Below are 19,413 nucleotides of genomic sequence, written 5' to 3'. Positions count from 1 at the left end.
TTTTATTGTTACATTGCAGTTGTTCTAAATTGGATGTTTGGAAGCTGCCTCGTGAGCAAAGCTGAGCATAAAATAAGCTGGGTATAAAATAAAGTAGGATCTCTGAAAGACCACCTCTGGTATCCCCTTTGCTGGGTCCGTGTGAACTGGTTGTTCTTTTGCTCCCAAAACTACTTGAGCAGAACCACAACAAAAGTTATAACAAAGAGGAATATTTATAACCAAAGAGGAATATAAACATATAACTAGTGCTTGTAGGGAGAGTGTTAGGAAAGCTAAAGCTCAGTATGAACTTAGGCTAGCAAGAGATGCTAAACACAACAAAAAAGGGTTCTTTTCCTATGTACAGAGTAAAAGTAAGAACATGGACAAGATAAGCCCATTGCGTGGACCAGAAAGTGAAATTGTAACAGGAGATGAAGAGAGGGCAGAACTCCTCAATTCCTACTTTTCCTCAGTCTTTTCTCATGAGTGAAGTGGTGCTCAACATGACATAAACAGAACATGTGATGAGGGAAGAGATTTGCAGCCTAGAATTGGCATTGGGGTAGTGCACAAACACCTGGTTTCTTTAAGTGAAACAAAATCCTGTGGGCCAGATGAATTGCATCCAAGGGTACTCAAAGAACTTGCAGATGTAATTTCTGAACCTCTGCCCATTATTTTTGAAAAGTCTTGGCAAACAGGTGAGGTGCCAGAAGATTGGAGGCAGGCAAATGTTGTCCCCATCTTCAAGAAGGGGAAAAAGGAGGATCCGGGTAACTACCAACCCATCATCTTGACTTCTATACCAGGAAAAGTTTTCGAACAAATCATCAGTCAGCCCTTGAGCATTTAGAAAGGATGGATCTGATCACTAAGACCCAGCACGGGTTTCTCAAGAATAAGTCATGTCAGACTAATCTTATCTCCTTTTTTGAGAAAGTTACTACCTTGCTGTAACAGGGGAATGCTGTAGACATAGTTTATCTAGATTTCAGTAAGGCTTTTGATAAGGTTCCACATAGTATTTTAGTTGACAAATTGGAAAAATGTGGTTTAGATCCTATTATTGTTAGGTGGATCTGCAACTGGTTGACAGATCGTACCCAAAGAGTGCTCGTTAATGGTTCCTCATCCACTTGGAGAGAAGTGACTAGTGGAGTTCCTCAGGGATCTGTGCTGGGCCCTGTGTTGTTCAACATCTTTATAAATGATTTGGATGAAGGAATAGAGGAGATGCTTATTAAATTTGCAAATGATACTAAATTGGGAGGGGTAGCAAATACAGTAGACGACAGAGCCAAGATGCAGGATGATCTTGACAGGCTGGAGAAATGGGCTAGAACTAATAAAATGCACTTCAACAAAGATAAATGTAAAGTTCTGCATTTAGGTAGGAAAAATCAAATGCATAATTATAGGATGGGGGAGACTTGTCTGAGCAGTAGTGTGTATGAAAAGGATCTTGGGGCCTTAGTAGACTGAACACTGAACATGAGTCAGCAGTGTGATGCGGTAACTAAAAAGGCAAATGCGGTCTTGGGCTGCATCAACAGAAGTATAGTGTCTAGATCACGCGAAGTGATGGTATCGGTTTACTCTGCTCTGGTTAGACCTCACCTAGAGTACTGTGTTCAGTTTTCGGCACCACAATTTAAGAAAGATGTAGACAAGCTGGAACGTGTCCAGAGGAGGGCAACAAAGATTGTGAGGGGTCTGGAGATCAAGTCCTATGAGGAAAGGTTGAAGGAGCTGGGTACTTCTAGCCTGAATAGGAGAAGACTGAGAGGGGATATGATAACCATGTTCAAATACTTGAGGGGCTGTCATATAGTGGATGGTGCTGTTTTCTGTTGCCCCAGAAGGTTGGACTAGAACCAACGGGTTGAAATTAAATCAAAAGCCTTCGACAATATTTTCAATCAAAAGAGTTTCTGTCTAGACATTAGGAAGAATTTTTTAACAGTCAGAGCGGATCCTCAGTGGAACAGGCTTCCTCAGGAGGTGGTAAGCTCTCCTTCCCTGGAGGTTTTTAAGAAGAGGTTAGATGGCCATCTGTCAGCAATGCTGATTCTGTGACCTTAGGTAGATGATGAGAGGGAGGGTATCTTGGCCATCTTTTGGACCCTAGGGGTGTGTGTGGGGGAGGTCGTTATGAATTTCCTGCATTGTGCAGGGGGTTGGACTTGATGACCCTGGTGGTCCCTTCCAACTCTATGATTCTATGAACAAGTAGTATGATCAGCAGGGAACACAATTTTATTTATTTGCTCTCTCCCCAGTGGGGACCCAAAGCAGCTCGCATCATTCTCCTCTCCTCCATTTTATCTTCTCAACAACCCTGTGACATAGGTTAAGATGAGCGTGTGACTGGCCCAGGGTCACCCAGCAAGCATTCATGGCAGAGTGCAGATTGGAGCCCAGATCTTAGTCTGATGCTGTAACCACCACACTACCCTGATTCTAATTGCACTACACCACAGTCGCAACAATACATTACTCACAATGCATGCAGTGAAATTAAGAATGGAAGATAAGTCAACATTTTTTTGGCATTCAGGTTTGCAGTTTCAATTATGCTAAGTTGATATACTAGACCAGAGGTCTCAAAATTGCGGCTCCAGAGCCGCATGCGGCTCTTTGGCTTGTTGAGTGCGGCTCTCTGAACTTGGTTCGGAGCCCCTGCTCTTGCGCCCGCTCACGCTGGCAGCCGGGCTGCGGAGCCGGCATGCCTGAGAGAGAGAGAGCGCGGGCGAGCTGTCTCTGCCCCCCCCCCGCCACCGTGGAGAATAGCCGGGTCCCCCTTTCCCTTGCCCTCAGTGGTTGGGAGGCTAAAGCCTCCCCTCCCATCTAGCCACGCGATTGCTGGGTGGGCGGCTCGGCGGTTCCTGCCCCCCCGCCTATCAGCTGTTGGGCGGGGCGGGCTTCCTTTGGTAGACCTGGCCTCCGGCTGAGTCCCATTGGGAGGCCATGTCTACCCACTGGCTTTCTTGGCGGTAGACCTGGACTCCGAGGAGGGGAAAAAGTCCCCCTTCAGAGGCCAGGTCTACCAATTGGCTTCTATGGGCCTCCGGAGGCCAGGTCTACTGTCAAGAAAGCCAATGGGTAGACCTGGCCTCCCAATGGGACTCAGCCGGAGGCCAGGTCCACCAATAGGCTTTTATGGCGGTAGACCAGGCCTCCAGACGAGGACTCCGGATGGGGAGGGGGAAATGGCAGGGACATACAATTTTTTTATCAATAAATAAGATCACTATTAAGTATGATATCAAGTTTTATTCAGTGTACCTATAGTTTAATTAAGACTTAAAACTTTAATTAAAGTTTATTAAGTTAATAAACAGTGTACCTACCTATATAGTTTAAGTTTAAGAAATTTGGCTCTCAAAAGAAATCTTAATCGTTGTACTGTTGATATTTGGCTCTTTTGACTAATGAGTTTGCCGACCCCTGTACTAGACAAATGTTATTTTTTTTTCTTTTGGAGATGCTTAGTGATAGAAAAGTCTGCCACAGTTGGTCAGTCCAATTGAATATACTCTGAGGGAAATAGTAGTAGTTATGTTCAGGATGTGTATAGTGCTTTCAAGTATTTAGATCACTACTCAAACATTTGCAGAGGAAGGCAATGGCAAACCACCTCTGCTTCTCACTTGCCTTGAAAACCCCTTTCTGATGTCGCCATAAGTCATCTGTGACTTGACGGCACTTTACGCACACTCAAACATTACCTTGTTGTAATCCTTACAACAACCCTGTAAAATTGGAAGCCCTTTCCTTATGAGGAAGAGTTAAGTGAACACATGAAGCTGCCTTATACTGAATCAGACCCTTGGTCCATCCAAGTCAGTATTGTCCACTCCGCCTGGCAGCGGCTCTCCCGGGTCTCAGGCAGAGGTCTTTCACATCATCTTCTTGCCTAGTCCCTTTAACTGGAGATGTCGAGGATTGAACCTCGATGCCAAGCAGATTCTCTACCACTGAGCCACAGCCCCTCCAAGTGGTTTGGAGCTGGTCAGTTTGGAGAAAAGAAAACTAGCGGAATATGATAAAGGCTTATAAAATCACTGTATACTGCAGGTCAGGAAAGGTAGTAATAAGTCCAAGAGGTCACCACCATGGAACGGGTAAGGTGAAGGAAGCAATTAGAGAAAAAAAGTCTTCCTTCAGAGACTGGAAGGTTTGCCCAAACAAGGCCAACAGAAGCAAACACAAACTTGCACAGAGGAAATGCAAGCAGAAAATTAGAGATGCAAAAAAAGATTTTGAGGGGCATATTGCTAAACACATCAAAACAAACAATAAGAAATTCTTTAAGTATATTAGGTGTAGGAAACCAGCTAGGGAAGCAGTTGGGCCATTGGATGACAATGGGAGTAAAGGAACTCTAAGGGAGGTTAAAGCGATTTCTGAAAAACTAAAAGAATTCTTCTCATCTGTCTTCACTGTTGAAGATACAGGGCAGATTCCTTCTCCTGAACAGAGATTTTGGAGAGGGGAAAATGAGGAACTGAGACAAATAGTGGTAACAAGGCAGGAAGTCCTAGAACGTCTAGACAAACTTCAAACTAACAAGTCACAGGGACCAGACGGTATTCATCCTAGAGTTCTTCAAGAATTCAAATGGGAAATTGCTGAACTTCTAACAAAGATATGTAATATGTCCCTTCGATCAGCCTCTGTACCAGAGGACTGGAGAATGGCCAATGTAACACCCATTTATAAAAAAGGTTCCGGGGGGACCCAGGAAATTACAGGCCAGTTAGCTTAACGTCTGTTCCGGGTAAATTAGTGGAAAGCATTATTAAAGGTAGAATTGTCAAGCATATAGAAGGGCAAGGTCTGCTGGGCAAAACCCAACATGGCTTCTGTAAGGGTAGGTCCTGTCTCACTAACCTCTTAGAGTTTTTTGAAAGCGTCAATAAGCATGTGGACAGGAATGAGCCTGTGGATATTATGTATTTGGATTTCCAAAAAGCTTTTGACAAAGTCCCCCACCAAAGACTGCTAAACAAACTTCATAGTCACAGGATAAGACGACAAGTCCTCTTATGGATTGAGAGCTGGCTGAAAAATAGGAAGCAGAGAGTAGGAATAAATGGTCAATTCTCACAATGGAGGGATGTGAGCAGTGGGGTACCTCGGGGATCTGTGTTGGGACCGGTGCTTTTCAACCTGTTCATCAGTGACCTGGAGTTGGGGTTAAACAGTAAAGTAGCCTAGTTTGCAGATGACACCAAATTATTTAGGGTGGTTAAAACAAAATCGGACTGTGAAGAGCTCCAGAAGAATCTCTGCGTACTGGAAGAATGGGGATTAAAATGGCAAATGGGATTCAGTGTGAGTAAGTGTAAAGTGATGCATATTGGGACAAATCTATGGTGAGACCACACTTGGAATACTGTGTACAGTTCTGGTCACCACACCTAAAAAAGGATATTACAGAGCTTGAGAAGGTGCAGAAAAGAGCAACCAAAATGATTAGGGGACTAGAGCAACTGTCCTATGAGGAGCAGTTAAGACGCTTAGAGCTGTTTAGCTTGGAAAGAAGGCGGCTGAGGAGAGACATGATAGAAGTCTATAAAATTATGCATGGTTTGGAGAGAGTAGACAGGGAGAGGTTTTTCTCCCTCTCCCATAATACTACTGGAGGGCTTTAAGAGGGGAGTGGACATATTCTTGGAGGAGAGGGGTATTCATGGCTGTTAGTTACAATGGATACTACTCATGCAGCATATCTATTCTCTCTAGTATCAGAGGAGCATGTCTATTATTTTGGGTGCGGTGGAAGACAGGCAGGATGGTGCTGCTGCACTCGTCTTGTTAGTGGCTTCCTAGAGGCACCTGGTTGGCCACTGTGTGAACAGACTGCTGGACTTGATGGGCCTTGGTCTGATCCAATGGGGCCTTTCTTGTGTTCTTGTGTTGTGTGTTCATGTGTGATTTGGGAAAAGAGCGCAGAGAGTAATTTTTCTTCCCCCACCCATAATACAGGAACTTTCAGGTACCCAGTAAAGTGAATGGACAGTAGATTCAGGACAGACAAAAGGAAGTGCTTCTTTACTCAGAGACTCTGGAGAGGAGAGGCCAAGGGGGTAACCATGGTGTCTGCGGCTCCTCTTCACCTTTATTGCTGCAGAGCCTGCACTGGGGAAGGGCAGAGGAGGTGGGAGGGATTCCCAGGTTCCCCAGCTCAGCCAGGCAGTGAGGAGGAGGCTTGCCAGTTCCGGGAAGCAGGAGTGATGAAGCGAGGCTTAGACCAGCTAGTTTGCTTTGGCAGCACCACTACGGGGGTGGGAGTGCTTCATGTCGGCCTCCTTTCCAGGCCGGCATCCAGCCATCCTTGGTTTCCAGCCTGTGGTCTTTGGGACAGAAAAATAAAGAAGTTTGCAAGTGTTGCTACCAAAGCAGTGCTGTGGGCTGTGGTGCTGCACCAGTGGGCAGTGTCATCGCTGGGTCTGTAGGCCTTTGAGATTCACCTGCAAGGTCACCGAGATGTAGCGCCAGAGGCGTACTCGGCCTGCAGGCCAGGGGTGCCAACTGAGTAGGGCACCCAAAAAGGAAAGCAGAAATGCAGACTATCACATAAGAAAAGGGTACAGCTGATAGAGATCGGGCAGGGCGACCAGAGGCTAGGTGAGGCAGTTAGATGAGCGGAGGGAGAGAATGAGAGAGAATCCAAGACTCACAGTTCCCCAGGGAAAGATTCAGGCCTGGCCCGGAGTAGTCATAGCCCAGTGAGGTAAAGAGGAATGGTTAAATTTTGTACTAGGAGAGGCAAGAAGGCTTGGTGTAGTGGTTAAGAGCGGTGGACTCTAATCTGGAGACCTTGTTTGATTCCTCACTCCTCCACATGAGCAGCAGACTCTAATCTGGTGCACCAGGTTGGTTTCCCCACTCCTCCACCTGAAGCCTCCTGGGTGACCTTGGGCTAGTCACAGTTCTCGCAGAACTCTCTCAGCCCCACCTGCCTCTCACAAGGTGTCTGTTGTGGTGTGGGGAAGGGAAGGCAATTGTAAGCTGCTTTGAGACTCCTTAAAGGTAGAGAAAGGCAAGGTATAAAACCCAACTCCTCTTCTTCTTCCTCTAACTTGGTGCATTTATTGGGAGGTTTCTCATGATGACTAATGGTGAGCTTTTCTAGACTCTACGCATGTCTTGTGGATGTGGCATAAGAGGCGTTTTATGCTGATCAGTTATTTCCTCCATTCTTCTTCAGCGGGGCATGCCTTAGTTCTCTGTTCCCATTCTGTTCCCAATCTTCCTGGGACTGATTTAATACAAGGGTATCTGTTAGTTTCATCCCCCATACACTATGCTCAGAGTGGCTAACAACAAAATATAGCAAAAATGATTAAAACCCAAAATTAATAAAAAGCAGCACAAGATAAAATAATTTCTGTAGAAGTACCTGAAAAACCATCAAAACAGGTTTTAGTATAAAATAATTCCAATGACAGTCATCCTGTTTAAACTATGACCTCATTCACAGTAGACCTGAGCAAATGAAACAAGGCTTTCATCTGGTGTCTAGGTGAATGGCTTTCATTAGGGGGAGGCACTACCACCAAGAAGGCCATGTCTCTGGACACCACTCATCTTACTTCAGAAGGCGCACAGATCAGGGGATCATGTCCTTAACTGGTGGGCAGACTGACACCACAGAGAACTTGCAGTTCCTTCATTTGCTCGGATGATTTATGGGCTACTGTGAACAATAGCATGGGTGCTGTACTGCAACTTAAGAACAAGAGTAATGCAGTGCTCACTTCCCATTTCTCTTTGGGAGAGACCATTTGGATGGTCCATCTGCTATACAGGTAAGGGAAATGGCTCCATCATCCCTGCAGGGCAACACTCTGTTCTCCAGGCACTCCTTGCTACCCAAATAAGCGAGGCACCAACCTAAGCAGGAAATATGGTCTGGAATTCACGAGGGGAAAAAGCTACGTGGCTTGTAAAGAGAAGGCAGCGGTGTCTGTGCACGTGGCTCCCTGGGGGCAGCTGGAAATTAGTTTCTTTTTTACAAATGAATTTGTAAAAAAAATCTTGATATGTGTCCCTTTTTTTCCAAGGTTACCCATCAGATTCCAATTTAAATACCAGATGTACACCTGGAGAGCTCTTTTTAAGCCTGACTCCGCAGCGAGTGTGTCTCTATATAATTAAAATAGTGGGGGGAGAGACTGAGAAGGGTCTAATTGTCTCTCAATAATTCTACCCCCCTGGAAGCTTGTTTCCTCTCTGTGCTATCCTGATTTCCATTCTAAAAGTCTTGCAGCAGGGAGGCTGGCTTAAAGGGGGTGGTGGAAATCTCTGCCTGCCCCCCCCCCTTAATTCCAGTGCATGAGCATTGAAAATGAGCAGGCGTTTGAAGCCGTTCTGTGACCTTTTCTGTCTTCTGCCGAATTGCAATCCCTGCCCTTGAACTACTCAGAGTTACTGAACCTCTCAGCGGCACGCCGGGGATGCTGCCGATCTTGCAGAGGTCTTTATTGTGCTGCTGCTGGGCCCGGTGGCGGCGTTCCTCCTTTCTCTCTTCTCCCTGGCTTGCGGCTCTCGGAGCTGGGCCCGGATCCCCCTCCGAGGCTTCGTTTCTCGAAATGAGAGTTCTTTGCCCTCAACATCGCCCTTAGAAACCCTTCCTCTGAATTGTCAGGGTTACGAGCCACAATCTGTTTCTGCCAAGGGTCTAAAGCACTGGTTCCCAAGGGTCTAAAGCACTGGTTCCCCCAGGGGTCCGCAAGAACTAAATTAAGGTCCGCGAAACAAAGTTATAAACCCATAATAAATTAATATTTTCAATTAAAAGTTCTCTATTATTAAAAAACCATATCCAGATATTATTCTAAGTTTAATGTTTAACTAACAGTTATGATTCAAGTTTATTTTCAAATTGTCTGAATTTTTATTTTGGACCTTGGGGTCCCTGCACCAAACAAAAAAGTCCTAATGGTCCCTGGTCAAAAAAAGGTTGGGAACCACTGGTCTAAAGAGATGAAGCACCGACAGACCCATTATTAGATCTTCCCAGCCTTTTAAGAACAGGAATGGTAGTTGTGTAGAGCTGTAATTTGGACGGGGGCCACATAGAGTTGCCAACTACAGCCTGGGACATTCCTGGAGATTTTGGGGGACTGGGAGGGGGGAATTTGGGGAAGGACTCAGCCTAGAATCTGTGCTATACCATAGAGTTTGCACCTGCCATTTCCTCCAGGGGAGCTAAGGTTGCCAACTTCCAGGTACTAGCTGGATATCTCCTGCTCTTACCACTGATCTCCAGCCGATAGAGATCAGTTCACCTGGAGAAAATGGCCGCTTTGGCATTTAGACTCTATGGCATTGAAGTCCTTCCCCTCCGCAAGCCCCACCCTCCTCAGGCTCTGCCCCCAAAAAACCCACTGGTGGCGAAGAGGGACCTGGCAACCCTAAGGGGAGCTGATCCTTCCAGCCTGGAGATCTGCTGTAATTCTGGGAGATCCCCAGGCCCTGCCTGGAGGCTGGCAACCCTAGGACTGCAGGGAGAAGAGGGGTTAAGCTCTCCTATCTCCCCACATGGTTTTGCCAATTGAAACTGATCTGCCTCCGTCTTTGATAGCCTTGGAGGGGAAAAAGAGGAGTGCCAGACTCCCCCCTCCTTTTGAAGTTTGCAACAGTAATTTAAAGGGGGATGTTAGTTTTGATTAGTGGCCCTGGTTGTGGGTGGAAGAATGAATCCCCCCACCCCCCGCATGGCCCTTGACTACCATTTTGAGGCTCAGGTTGCGGCTGTCCTGACACCACTGGATAAAGTAGGAGGTTGATACATGTTAGATATTGAATCAGTGAGGCCCTATTTTAGTTGGGGTGGGGGGCTGAAATTTTAAAGGCATTAAATTAAAGGTTTTAATTTTTGAGCCTTTCTGAATCAGATGGAGAATCTCATTTAGCTCATTAACCTGGTTCCAAAGGTGGGCATCCCCTGGTTTCGGAAAAGCATAAGGGCATGAAGACAATAGATCTGCCCTTTCTGTCTCCCCTGTCCCCGACAGCTGGTATTCAGAGGTACTTTGCCTCTGAACATGAAGGTTCTGTATAGACCTAGCTTTGCATTTGTTGTAAAGATAGCAAAGGTAGGGGAACATGTAGGGGGAAAATGTACTAAATAAATGCTTATAGTCCTTCCTTAATGGCTCATTCATTATCATAACAATCTTTTTTGCCTGTAAATTGTTCTGTAGTTTGGGAGGCTGAGGTACGGAAACAATATCTGGTTTCTCAGTAAGTCTGTAGCAGTGCTGGGATTTGAACGCTGCTCTTCCGTCACAACTTGTTTGCCTGGGAGATGGAAATGCAATTACCTGACATCACTTCTGTGCCTTGTCCCCTCTTCCTAGGTCCTCATTGCATCCCACCTGCCTTCTTATGAGCTTCGGCACAACCAGGTGGAGTCCATCTTCCTTTCGGCCATTGATATGTACGGACACCAGTTCTGCATCGAGAACCTGCAGGTAAGGATGTCGCTATTGAATATAAATGAGCTCTAATTTCTACTACACTTTTCAGTGTGCAAAGCTTTTGTTGGTGGTGTTTGCTTCCAGTTATTATTTTTCTTCATCTCCCAAGACCTGTGGAGCTGGGGAGCTTAAGACAGGGGTCTGCTACTTTTCAGGCTCAGGCCCTTCCTTTAACCCCAAGGTTCAATATGTATCTTGAGAGCCAGCGGCGGTGTAGTGGTTAAGAGCAGCAGACTCTAATCTGGAGAACCAGGTATGATTCCCCACTTCTCCACATGAGCAGCAGACTCTAATCTGGAGAACCAGTTTTGATTGTTTGCTCCTCCACATGAAGCCTGCTGGGTGACCTCGGGCCAGACACAGTTCTCTTAGAACTTTCTCAGCCCCACTTACCTCACAAGGTGTCTGTTGTGTGTGTGTGTGTGGGGGGGAGGCGATTGTAAGCAGCTTTGAGACTCCTTAAGGTGGAGGATAGTGGGGTATAAAAACCAACTCTTCTTCTTCTTTATTTGGGTTTGCTAGCCCACTTCCAGTTGCGGGGTCCAACTCTGATTTGCTGGCTGATTGTAAACCATGCTTTGTCAGTTCAGATATCATCACAAACCATGGTTAATCTTCCTTAACCATGAATATGAGCACTCAGTGAAGCCTCAGTGTTTCTCAGACTTCTGGTGGCTGAGCCACATTTTTTAAAATCACATTTTGACTCATTTTTAGAGTGTGAAAGGATAAAGGTTGCATTATCCCTCTCCCCCACACTATTTGAGTTTCACTCCTGACTGGAAAGAGCAAAACCAGAACAATTACTACTGCAGAGAGGCAGTGGGAAGTTTCCTCCAGGTAATGGGTAATCCTGTGGCATGTCTACATCAGGAGTACATGTGATGGCTCAATTACATCTGATGCAGGCACACAGCTTGATTACTCCCACCCTTCCTGCCAACAAAAATAGATTAGGAAACAGTAAAGCCAGAACAATTATTCCTACAGAGGCAAAGCAGGCAGTCTCCTTTTTTGGATGGGTGCTTTCCATTTACAGAAACTTTGGGGATTATTGCATTGGCTAAACATCATGGGTGGGAGAGCAAATTTTCATCCAGATTTACCCACACCACTTGTTAGCCTACCCCTGGATTATCCAGCAAAAATAAGATTAGAATTCTGTTATTTGAAAAGGTGCCTCTTTCTTTCCCCCCTCCTAGAAACTTATTCTTTCGGAGACATCAATCTTTGACGTGCTTCCAAACTTCTTTTATCACAGTAACCAGGTGGTGAGAATGGCTGCTCTGGAGGTAAGTTTCCCTTGTTTTGAAGAATTTTTAAAAAGTAAAGTGCATTTCTCCCTTCCAGAACCAGCGGCCTCTCTTATTGCTACCGCCCAATCGAATCACTTTTCTAAAGCACTAATTAAAAGCTGTGTCTACTCTGCACTTACAAACTATGCAAAGAGAAATTAAAATATTTTTGTACCAGGTTTTGCTCCGACAAGTTAACTCTAACCCATTTCCAAGTGTGCATAACTTATTTTGTTTTACTAAATTGGAAGGAAGCGCACTGCGGAGCTTCTGAAATTTCTCTAAATATTGCTTCAGTGTTTTCAAGCCATGAGGACTAGCAACACTGTTGCTGGAATGGAATCAGGGATACTTTAGAACCTGTGATCAGGTATTGGTCTTCGGTTTATGCGTCCTTGTACCACCTCAAAACGCATGAAAAGAGAGAACTGTGTTCTTGAAAACAGCCTTACATCAAAATCTAGTGGCACGTGGCTGTGTTAGCTTTCCTATGCAAGGAGGTTTGTAACTTTGGGGCACTGCAATTGTTTAAGAGTGATTTATTTTATTTTCTTCGGCTGTTTAATCCCAGGTGTATGTTCGTAGGGCATACATTGCCTATGAGCTGAACAGCGTCCAGCACCGCCAGTTGAAAGACAGCACCTGTGTCGTCGAGTTCCAGTTCATGTTACCGACATCTCACCCAAACAGGTACCACTGAAATGATTTTCAGGGAGACAGAGTGGAGGAGAGACAGAGAGAGAACTAACGGACGTTTTATAGGCCTCTCTTCTGTCGCATTGTGGGAAACCATGGCGGAGAACCGGAAGTTCGAATGGTGGATATTCATTGGGTATATCAAAAGTTGGAAGATGAATCCGGGTCAGTGCCTATGCTAATGGCCTCCAGTGGAGACCGTTTCTAAATTATTGGTGACCTGTGAGGAGGCATTCATTTGTAGCTGATTTTCTCCACGCTGTAGCAGAGGTTGACCTCCCTTCTCCCCCACCCCCTTCACCCACAAACAGGACATCTCCAGTGGGGTGTAATATCTGCCACATGCAGTTTCTGTGGGGAAACTGTGATGCATCCACCACTCCTTGGATAAATAAACCTTGGGCCTTCCCAGATGTATAGCTGCAGGATGTGCCTTGCTCCACAGCATAAGAGATGGGCATTCATGGCAGTGAAAATCAATTGCTGGTTTACCCAACAGTCTTCTCTTCCCCTTCCCTACCTTTAGATGGGTTTGCTGACTGTTGATTATTTTAAAAAGTGTACTGCATGAACATACATGCTTTTGTTTATTAATTTGTCACATTTTTTAAATTAAAAAAAAATGGTGCAAAACTGTTCCTGGGAGTTGAGAGAGGTTTCTGGGTGACATCACAGGCACTAGACGCTCTGTGTCTGCAGCTCCTGTTCTATTTACAGCAGTCTGGTACATGGCAAATGGAGGGTTCTCTCTTTCTTTCTTTCTTTCTTTCTTTCTTTCTTTCTTTCTTTCTTTCTTTCTTTCTTTCTTTCTTTCTTTCTTTCTTTCTTTCTTTCTTTCTTTCTTTCTTTCTTTCTCTTCTTTCTTTCTTTCTTTCTTTCTTTCTTTCTTTCTTTCTTTCTTTCTTTCTTTCTTTCTTTCTTTCTTTCTTTCTTTCTTTCTTTCTTTCTTTCTTTCTTTCTTTCTTTCTTTCTTTCTTTCTTTCTTTCTTTCTTTCTTTCTTTCTTTCTTTCTTTCTTTCTTTCTTTCTTTCTTTCTTTCTTTCTTTCTTATGTTTTCCTGCTAGCAGAAGTATCACATCTTGAACTGTAGTGTTACGGGCTGCTTCAAAAGGCCCAGGATTAGGGCCGTTTTTAAAAAAACAAGATAAATCTGAGAGGAAAGGCAAAAAAATTTCTGAAGATTTTATTGCGAGCGGGATGGAGATCATGTATCAAACTTCTGTTGGGTAATTGAGGCTTCTTTCTTTTTAAGAGGCTATTATCTAACCCAAACATTCTTGAGTGTGTGCTTGTATATGGTAGTATGTTGCGAGAAAATTGCTTGTGAGTCACAAGTTCTAAGATAGCCTCTGGTACATTCGAGCTACTTACAAAGATTGGGTGCCTGCCGCATCTCTGCATGATTCACTGCCCTGGCCCTGCAGCACCATGAGGTGGCAGAATGGGCTGGTGCCACTTGATGTAGTGGTTAAAAGCTGTTGTTTGGAGCTGTGGACTCTAATCTGGAGAACTGGGTTTGATTCTCCACTTTTCCACACGAGCGGCGGACACTAATCTGGTGAACCAGGTTGGTTTTCCCACTCCTACACATGAGGCCAGCAGGGTGACCTTGGGCTAGTCACAGCTCTCTTAGAGCTCTCTCAGCCCCACCTACCTCACAAGGTATCTGTTGTGGGGAGGGGAAGGGACAGTGATTGTAAGCAGGTTTGATTCTTCCTTAAGTGGTAGAGAAAGTTGGCATGTAAAAAAAAAACTCTTCTTCTTCCTCCACATGTGCAGTGGTTGCCAATCTGGTGAACTGGGTTGGGTTTCCCACTCCTGTACATGAAGCCAGCTAGGTGACCTTGGGCTAGTCATAGCTCTCTTAGAGCTCTCTCAGCCCCACCTACCTCACAAGGTGTCTGTTGTGGGGAGGGGAAGGGAAGGTGATTGTAAGCTGCTTTGAGACTCCTTAAAGGTAGGAAAAAGCGGGGTATAAAAACCAACTCTTCTTCCTTTTCTTCTTTCTCCTCTTCCTCCTCCTCCAATCTGGAGGTACTCTCAGAACAGGGTGGGTGAACTCCTCTGAAAGAATAAGATATATCTTCCTTTAGACTTTATATTGCTAAGATTGTAAGTGCTTCTGAATTAATATTGCAATCAGGGTGGTTGGAGAGAGTTTGGAATCTTTTTGTTTGGGATCATGGTCAATGGAGGACATGTTATGTCAGCCATGTCTCATTTGGGCCACTGGGTGCCGCTGTTGATCCATTATAGAGCATCGGTGGGGGGGAGTTCTTTTTAGAAAAAGAGCTGGTTACTGACCAGCTCCTTTTGGAAAACTGCTATTTTCTTCTTTCTTTGTCTCCAAATATCCTTTGCCTTTTTATTTGATCCTCCTCGTTTTATGTTTGGCGGGATTGGCCGATGAGGCCCAGTCTCGGTTCATTGAGAATCCATCAGTACATCTTGTGAAACGGGTCTCCCTCCCCCTTCAAAATCTGGTTTTACTTGAAATGAATGAGTCCTCCAAACCCAGCTGCACCTAAGATCTCTCGCAATGATATAAATGGCCCATTGAATTTGGTCTCATCTGTTCTCTTCATCTCAACAATATTTGCAAATAATTGCATGCTGTTTTGGAGGTCCATTTTTTATAATCCTGCATTCCCTCCTCAACATCCAACTATTCAGTCTTCATTTTCGTCGACCTCTTTTCCTCCAAGGCTCCCCATTTCCTCAGCTGGCGTATCTTTTATAGGTCGCCTTAAAGTGCCTGAGTCCAAAGAGTTGGACAGAGTTAGCTAGAGACCGAACAACTGCTGGAGAACTGCTTTGTCAGGCAAATTACTTTCGACAGAGGGCTTGAGCAGTTATTGGCCATGATCTCAAATGGCTCATGCCAAGTCGGCCCTTTGGTCTGCTTTTAGCTCGGAAGTCTCTCCTCTGGCCGGCAGAGGCTCTCCAAGGTCTCCGGCTGTCCTTGCCAACTCTGGCTGCCCAAGATATTTTCACTGCAGATACCTGGGATTGAGTTTGGGGTTCAGCATGCCAAGTAGGAGGAGCTCTACACATGAACACATGAAGCGGCCTTATACTGAATCAGACCCTTGGTCCATCAAAGTCGGTATTGTCGGTATTGTCTACTCAGACCGGCAGGGTCTCAGGCAGAGGTCTTTCACATCACCTACTTGCCTAGTCCCTTTAACTGGAGATTGCAGGGATTGAACCTGGGACCTTCTGCATGCCAAACAGATGCTCTACCACTGAGCCACGGCCCTTCCTGCAAAAACCTAGCTCTTACTACCTGAGTTTATGAATGTATCTTCTGCTTCTGCTCTGATTACTAGAGGCTCTCCTTCTTGGGTAGATGCTCCACTGCCCAATTCAAGGAGCTGGTTATGATCTTTTAAAGCCCCTCAGCTGCATGGGAGCCAGAGATCTAAAAGGCTGTCTCTCCGCATTTGTCCCTGTGCAGCAACCACTGTCTTCAGTTTGCCACCCACTGGCTGCTCCTCCGCTTAAAGTTGCCTGCCTGACATCAACCAGAGCTTGTGCTTTTTCCATTGTTGCTCCCTATGCAAGGGGGCACCATCTCTAGAGGTGTTTATAGGTGCAGCAGGGTTACTCTATTTACTAAGGCTTTTAATGGAGTGCAGACTGTAGGCATGTTTGGGGAGGAGGGAGCGGGTTATTAGGGTTGTGGTTAAAATATGGATTTGTAAACCAAGCAGCAAAGGAAAGGGAAGCTATTATAAGTATTTTAATAAGTTGAGTGTTTTATCAGAGGTGCCAGGCACCAAACCTGGAACCTTCTACGTGCTGTTGAGCAAAAGCCCTTCCCTGTGAAAACAAGCACACAAAGCCTTTTGATCCATTGGTCTGTCTGACTCATCGTTGCTCTGCCTGGCTGCAGCTTTCTAGAATCTCAAGGCGGGGAAGGTTCTTTCTGACTACTTGACCTTCTAGCTTGAACCTGGAACATTTCTGAAGGATGAGAGTAGCTCAGCCAAGTAATATATACAAGCTCTAAAATTTGAATCTGGAACCTTTTTTTTCCTGGCTGAAAAATTTTGGAGAGAGGTGTGGTAGATGTAATTTTAAAAAATGAAATCCTCCTCATGTTCTCTCTCTGGACCCCTGTGGCTCATCGTAGCCCTGTGGCTACCCCTGTGGCTCATTTATTTTTTTGGAGTGACTTCTTTTGGTAAAAAAAATATAAATTAGAGGGAAATAATACTTGGCAGTTGAAGGAATGATGGACACTGCCCCGGAAAGTGGGATGAGGACTTCACCCCTGTAGTGACTTTACCTCCTCTTGCCAAAATAGCCCTTTCAACTTGGCTGCTGCCTGCAAACTGAGGACACCATTCTAGTTAGGTGCTCAGTCTTATTGGATGCAAAGCCACAGTGCATAGTTGATTACAAGCAAGTCTTTGTGTGTTCTGCTTTCTCTTGCCCCTACTAATGATAATTTTGGGTCCAAATGATCAATATTCTGTAACCTGGATACATTATGTGCCTTGCACCATTTTTCTGTGTTTTCATTAATATTTACTCAATACATCTTTTTTCATACTTTGGTGGACTCTGATCTGGAGAACCAGGTTTGATTCCCAGCTCCTCCACATGAGTGGTGGAGGCAAATCTGGTGAACTGGATTTGTTTCCCCACTCCTACACACAAAGCCAGCTGGGTGACCTTGGGCAAGTTACAGCTGTTAAAGCTCTCTTAGCCCCACCTACCTCACAGGGTGCCTGTTGTGGGGAGGGGAAGGGAAGGAGATTGTAAACCGGTTTATGTCTCCCTTAAGTGGTAGAGAAAGTCGGTATATATAAACCAACTCTTCTTCTTCTCCACAAGAGCGTGTTTGTGTTTTGTTCTTATTTCTCTTTTAGTCTGAAAGAGGTGTGCAGCTCTGTTCCCAATATCAAATTCTTGTAATGGAGTTGCGGAATATATAAATTGCTGTTCGTCGGAGGTGTATCTGCGAATCCTGTCCTAAGGGCCTAAGTATGGGTGTAACACTCCTGCCTGTTCCTGCACATAAGGGCTACTTTGGGCTGGAATCTTGTGTGATCGTTCTCTCACTGTGGTGCATCGGAACCAGGGAGGCTTGCGCACATGAAACTGTCTGGTGGATAGTTAACTTCTGGTCTCGATATTAGCTCCAGTGACTCTCCAAGGTTTCCAAGCAAAGACTCAGGGGGCTGAACCTGGATTATTCAAAAGCGGTTGCTCGACCACCAAGCTATAGCCTTGCTCTTCATAGCTTTATCCTCCTCCTTACCCATGAATGTGAATCTCCCCCCCTTTCCCATGAGGTGTTAGAAACTACCACAATTAGAGGCCGTAATGCTCAATCTGTCTCTGGGTTGTAATTCCCCTTGAGCTGGATGCAGAACATTGCTTTTAAAGAGTTGAAACTGTCCTAGGAAGATGCAGAAGTGGGGTGGGGGAACTCACAGCATGGGTCAGTCCCTCTTTCAAAACTGCCTTTGATTGGGGGGGGGGTAGAAATGACTGTCCATCTTTGGCTTTGCTGGGTGGAGTTTGCTTCTGCCAGAACTGCTTCTTGTGGTCTGGTTGATGCCAGCCTTTCTGGGAACAGGAAGGGATATTTTCCCAGATCAGACTCGAGAACGACTCCCGCAGGTTTTTTTTTTTTTTTTGCATCCTCTTTTTTTGCCCCCGCCAGCACAGACTCTGCATGCATACCTGCTTGCTTGGGCCAGGGAGCAAAGCAAGATGCCTTTGTTGCAGCTGGTGCTTTTCAGAGGGTCAATTACAGCTGGCTGTGCTCGGGAGACGCCCCGTGCTGTAAGCTCCGCGAGTGGCTCCCTTATCGCCGTTCTGGCTTTCCACCCTGCTGGTTATTCTGAAAAGATCGTCCATTTGCTGTCTTGGTGTGTTGCATATGATACCCAAATGCCGCTTCTGATAGAATGGGGTGGGGGGAGGCTCATCCATTTGAAATTGCACAGGAGAGGAGGAATGACAATTTACCCAAACTATCTCTCTCAGAAGGGGCAGCTGGAATGTCAAACCCCTCTTGAGCTCGACAGCTACAGCGTTTTACAGTTGAAAGGGACTGGAAGTTGGGCCGTGTTTGTGGCTTTGCAGTCAGGCTCGGACTGTTCCTGTTCACGTTGTCAGCAGTTCTTGCTGAGTCTTGCTGCCACCACCTGGAGGCTGGCAACCCTATACGTGCGCAAAGAGCTAACAATATGTGGAAGTCAAAGGGGAGCCTGTCATAGCAATCCTGACTCCCTCCTTGACAGGCCGTAACACTGCATAGGGCCAAACTCAGCTGAGGGGGGTGGGTTTCTAGTGATTGGAGGGTGGGGTTTGGAAATGGAAAAGCTGCCTTTTCCTCCAGGGCGATTGATCTCTGTTGTCTGGGGATCAGTTATAATTCAAGGAGAACTCCAGGCCCCAGCTGGAGGCAATCCTGCCATTCCAGTAAACAAACTTTAAAACCAGCCTAAGCAGCCTTCCTTCAATTTAAGTCGCCCTTCCTCCAGTGGAGGTATCCTATGGTAGGTTATTGTATCAGAGGAGCATGCCTATTATATTAGGTGCTTTGGAACACAGGCAGGATAATGCTGCTGCTGTCATTTTGTTTGTGGGCTTCCTAGAGGCACTTGGTTGGCCACTGTGTGAACAGACTGCTGGACTTGAGGGGCCTTGGTCTGATCCGGCAGGGCTTTTCTTATGTTCTTATATCTTGCCTTCCCTGTTGGTGTGGAAGTGTGGAGGCCAGTGCCTCCACTGACTGCTTGGCCAATTGGGAAGGAAAATGCCTTGTTCAAGAACCAACGGTATGCCTGCTGCTCACTCACTGTATGATGCCACGTGATCTTGTTTCTTAACTTCTGTCTCTGCTTCCACTTACTCCAGCTGTAAAATGGGCATACCACCAGCCCAACAGTTGCAAAGACTAGCTTGTTCTCGCTATTTTTTTA

General features: G+C 45.6%; 1 protein-coding gene across 2 annotated transcripts in view; it reads left to right on the top strand.

The window, feature by feature from the left end:
* ACACA (acetyl-CoA carboxylase alpha) overlaps positions 1–19,413 on the top strand; it is a 257,765-nt gene that overhangs the window by 87,439 nt on the left and 150,913 nt on the right. For both annotated transcript variants that reach the window (XM_056865593.1, XM_056865594.1), the window contains exons 25-27: positions 10,359–10,472; positions 11,681–11,770; positions 12,345–12,463. In XM_056865593.1, coding sequence (XP_056721571.1) covers positions 10,359–10,472; positions 11,681–11,770; positions 12,345–12,463 — 323 coding nt within the window. The remainder of the gene's footprint in view (positions 1–10,358; positions 10,473–11,680; positions 11,771–12,344; positions 12,464–19,413) is intronic.

This window comes from Euleptes europaea, chromosome 19, assembly GCF_029931775.1.
Source record: "Euleptes europaea isolate rEulEur1 chromosome 19, rEulEur1.hap1, whole genome shotgun sequence".
NCBI lineage: Eukaryota > Metazoa > Chordata > Lepidosauria > Squamata > Sphaerodactylidae > Euleptes > Euleptes europaea.
The sequence above is the reverse complement of the archived record's forward strand: the minus strand, read 5'-3'. Positions and strand labels throughout refer to the sequence as shown.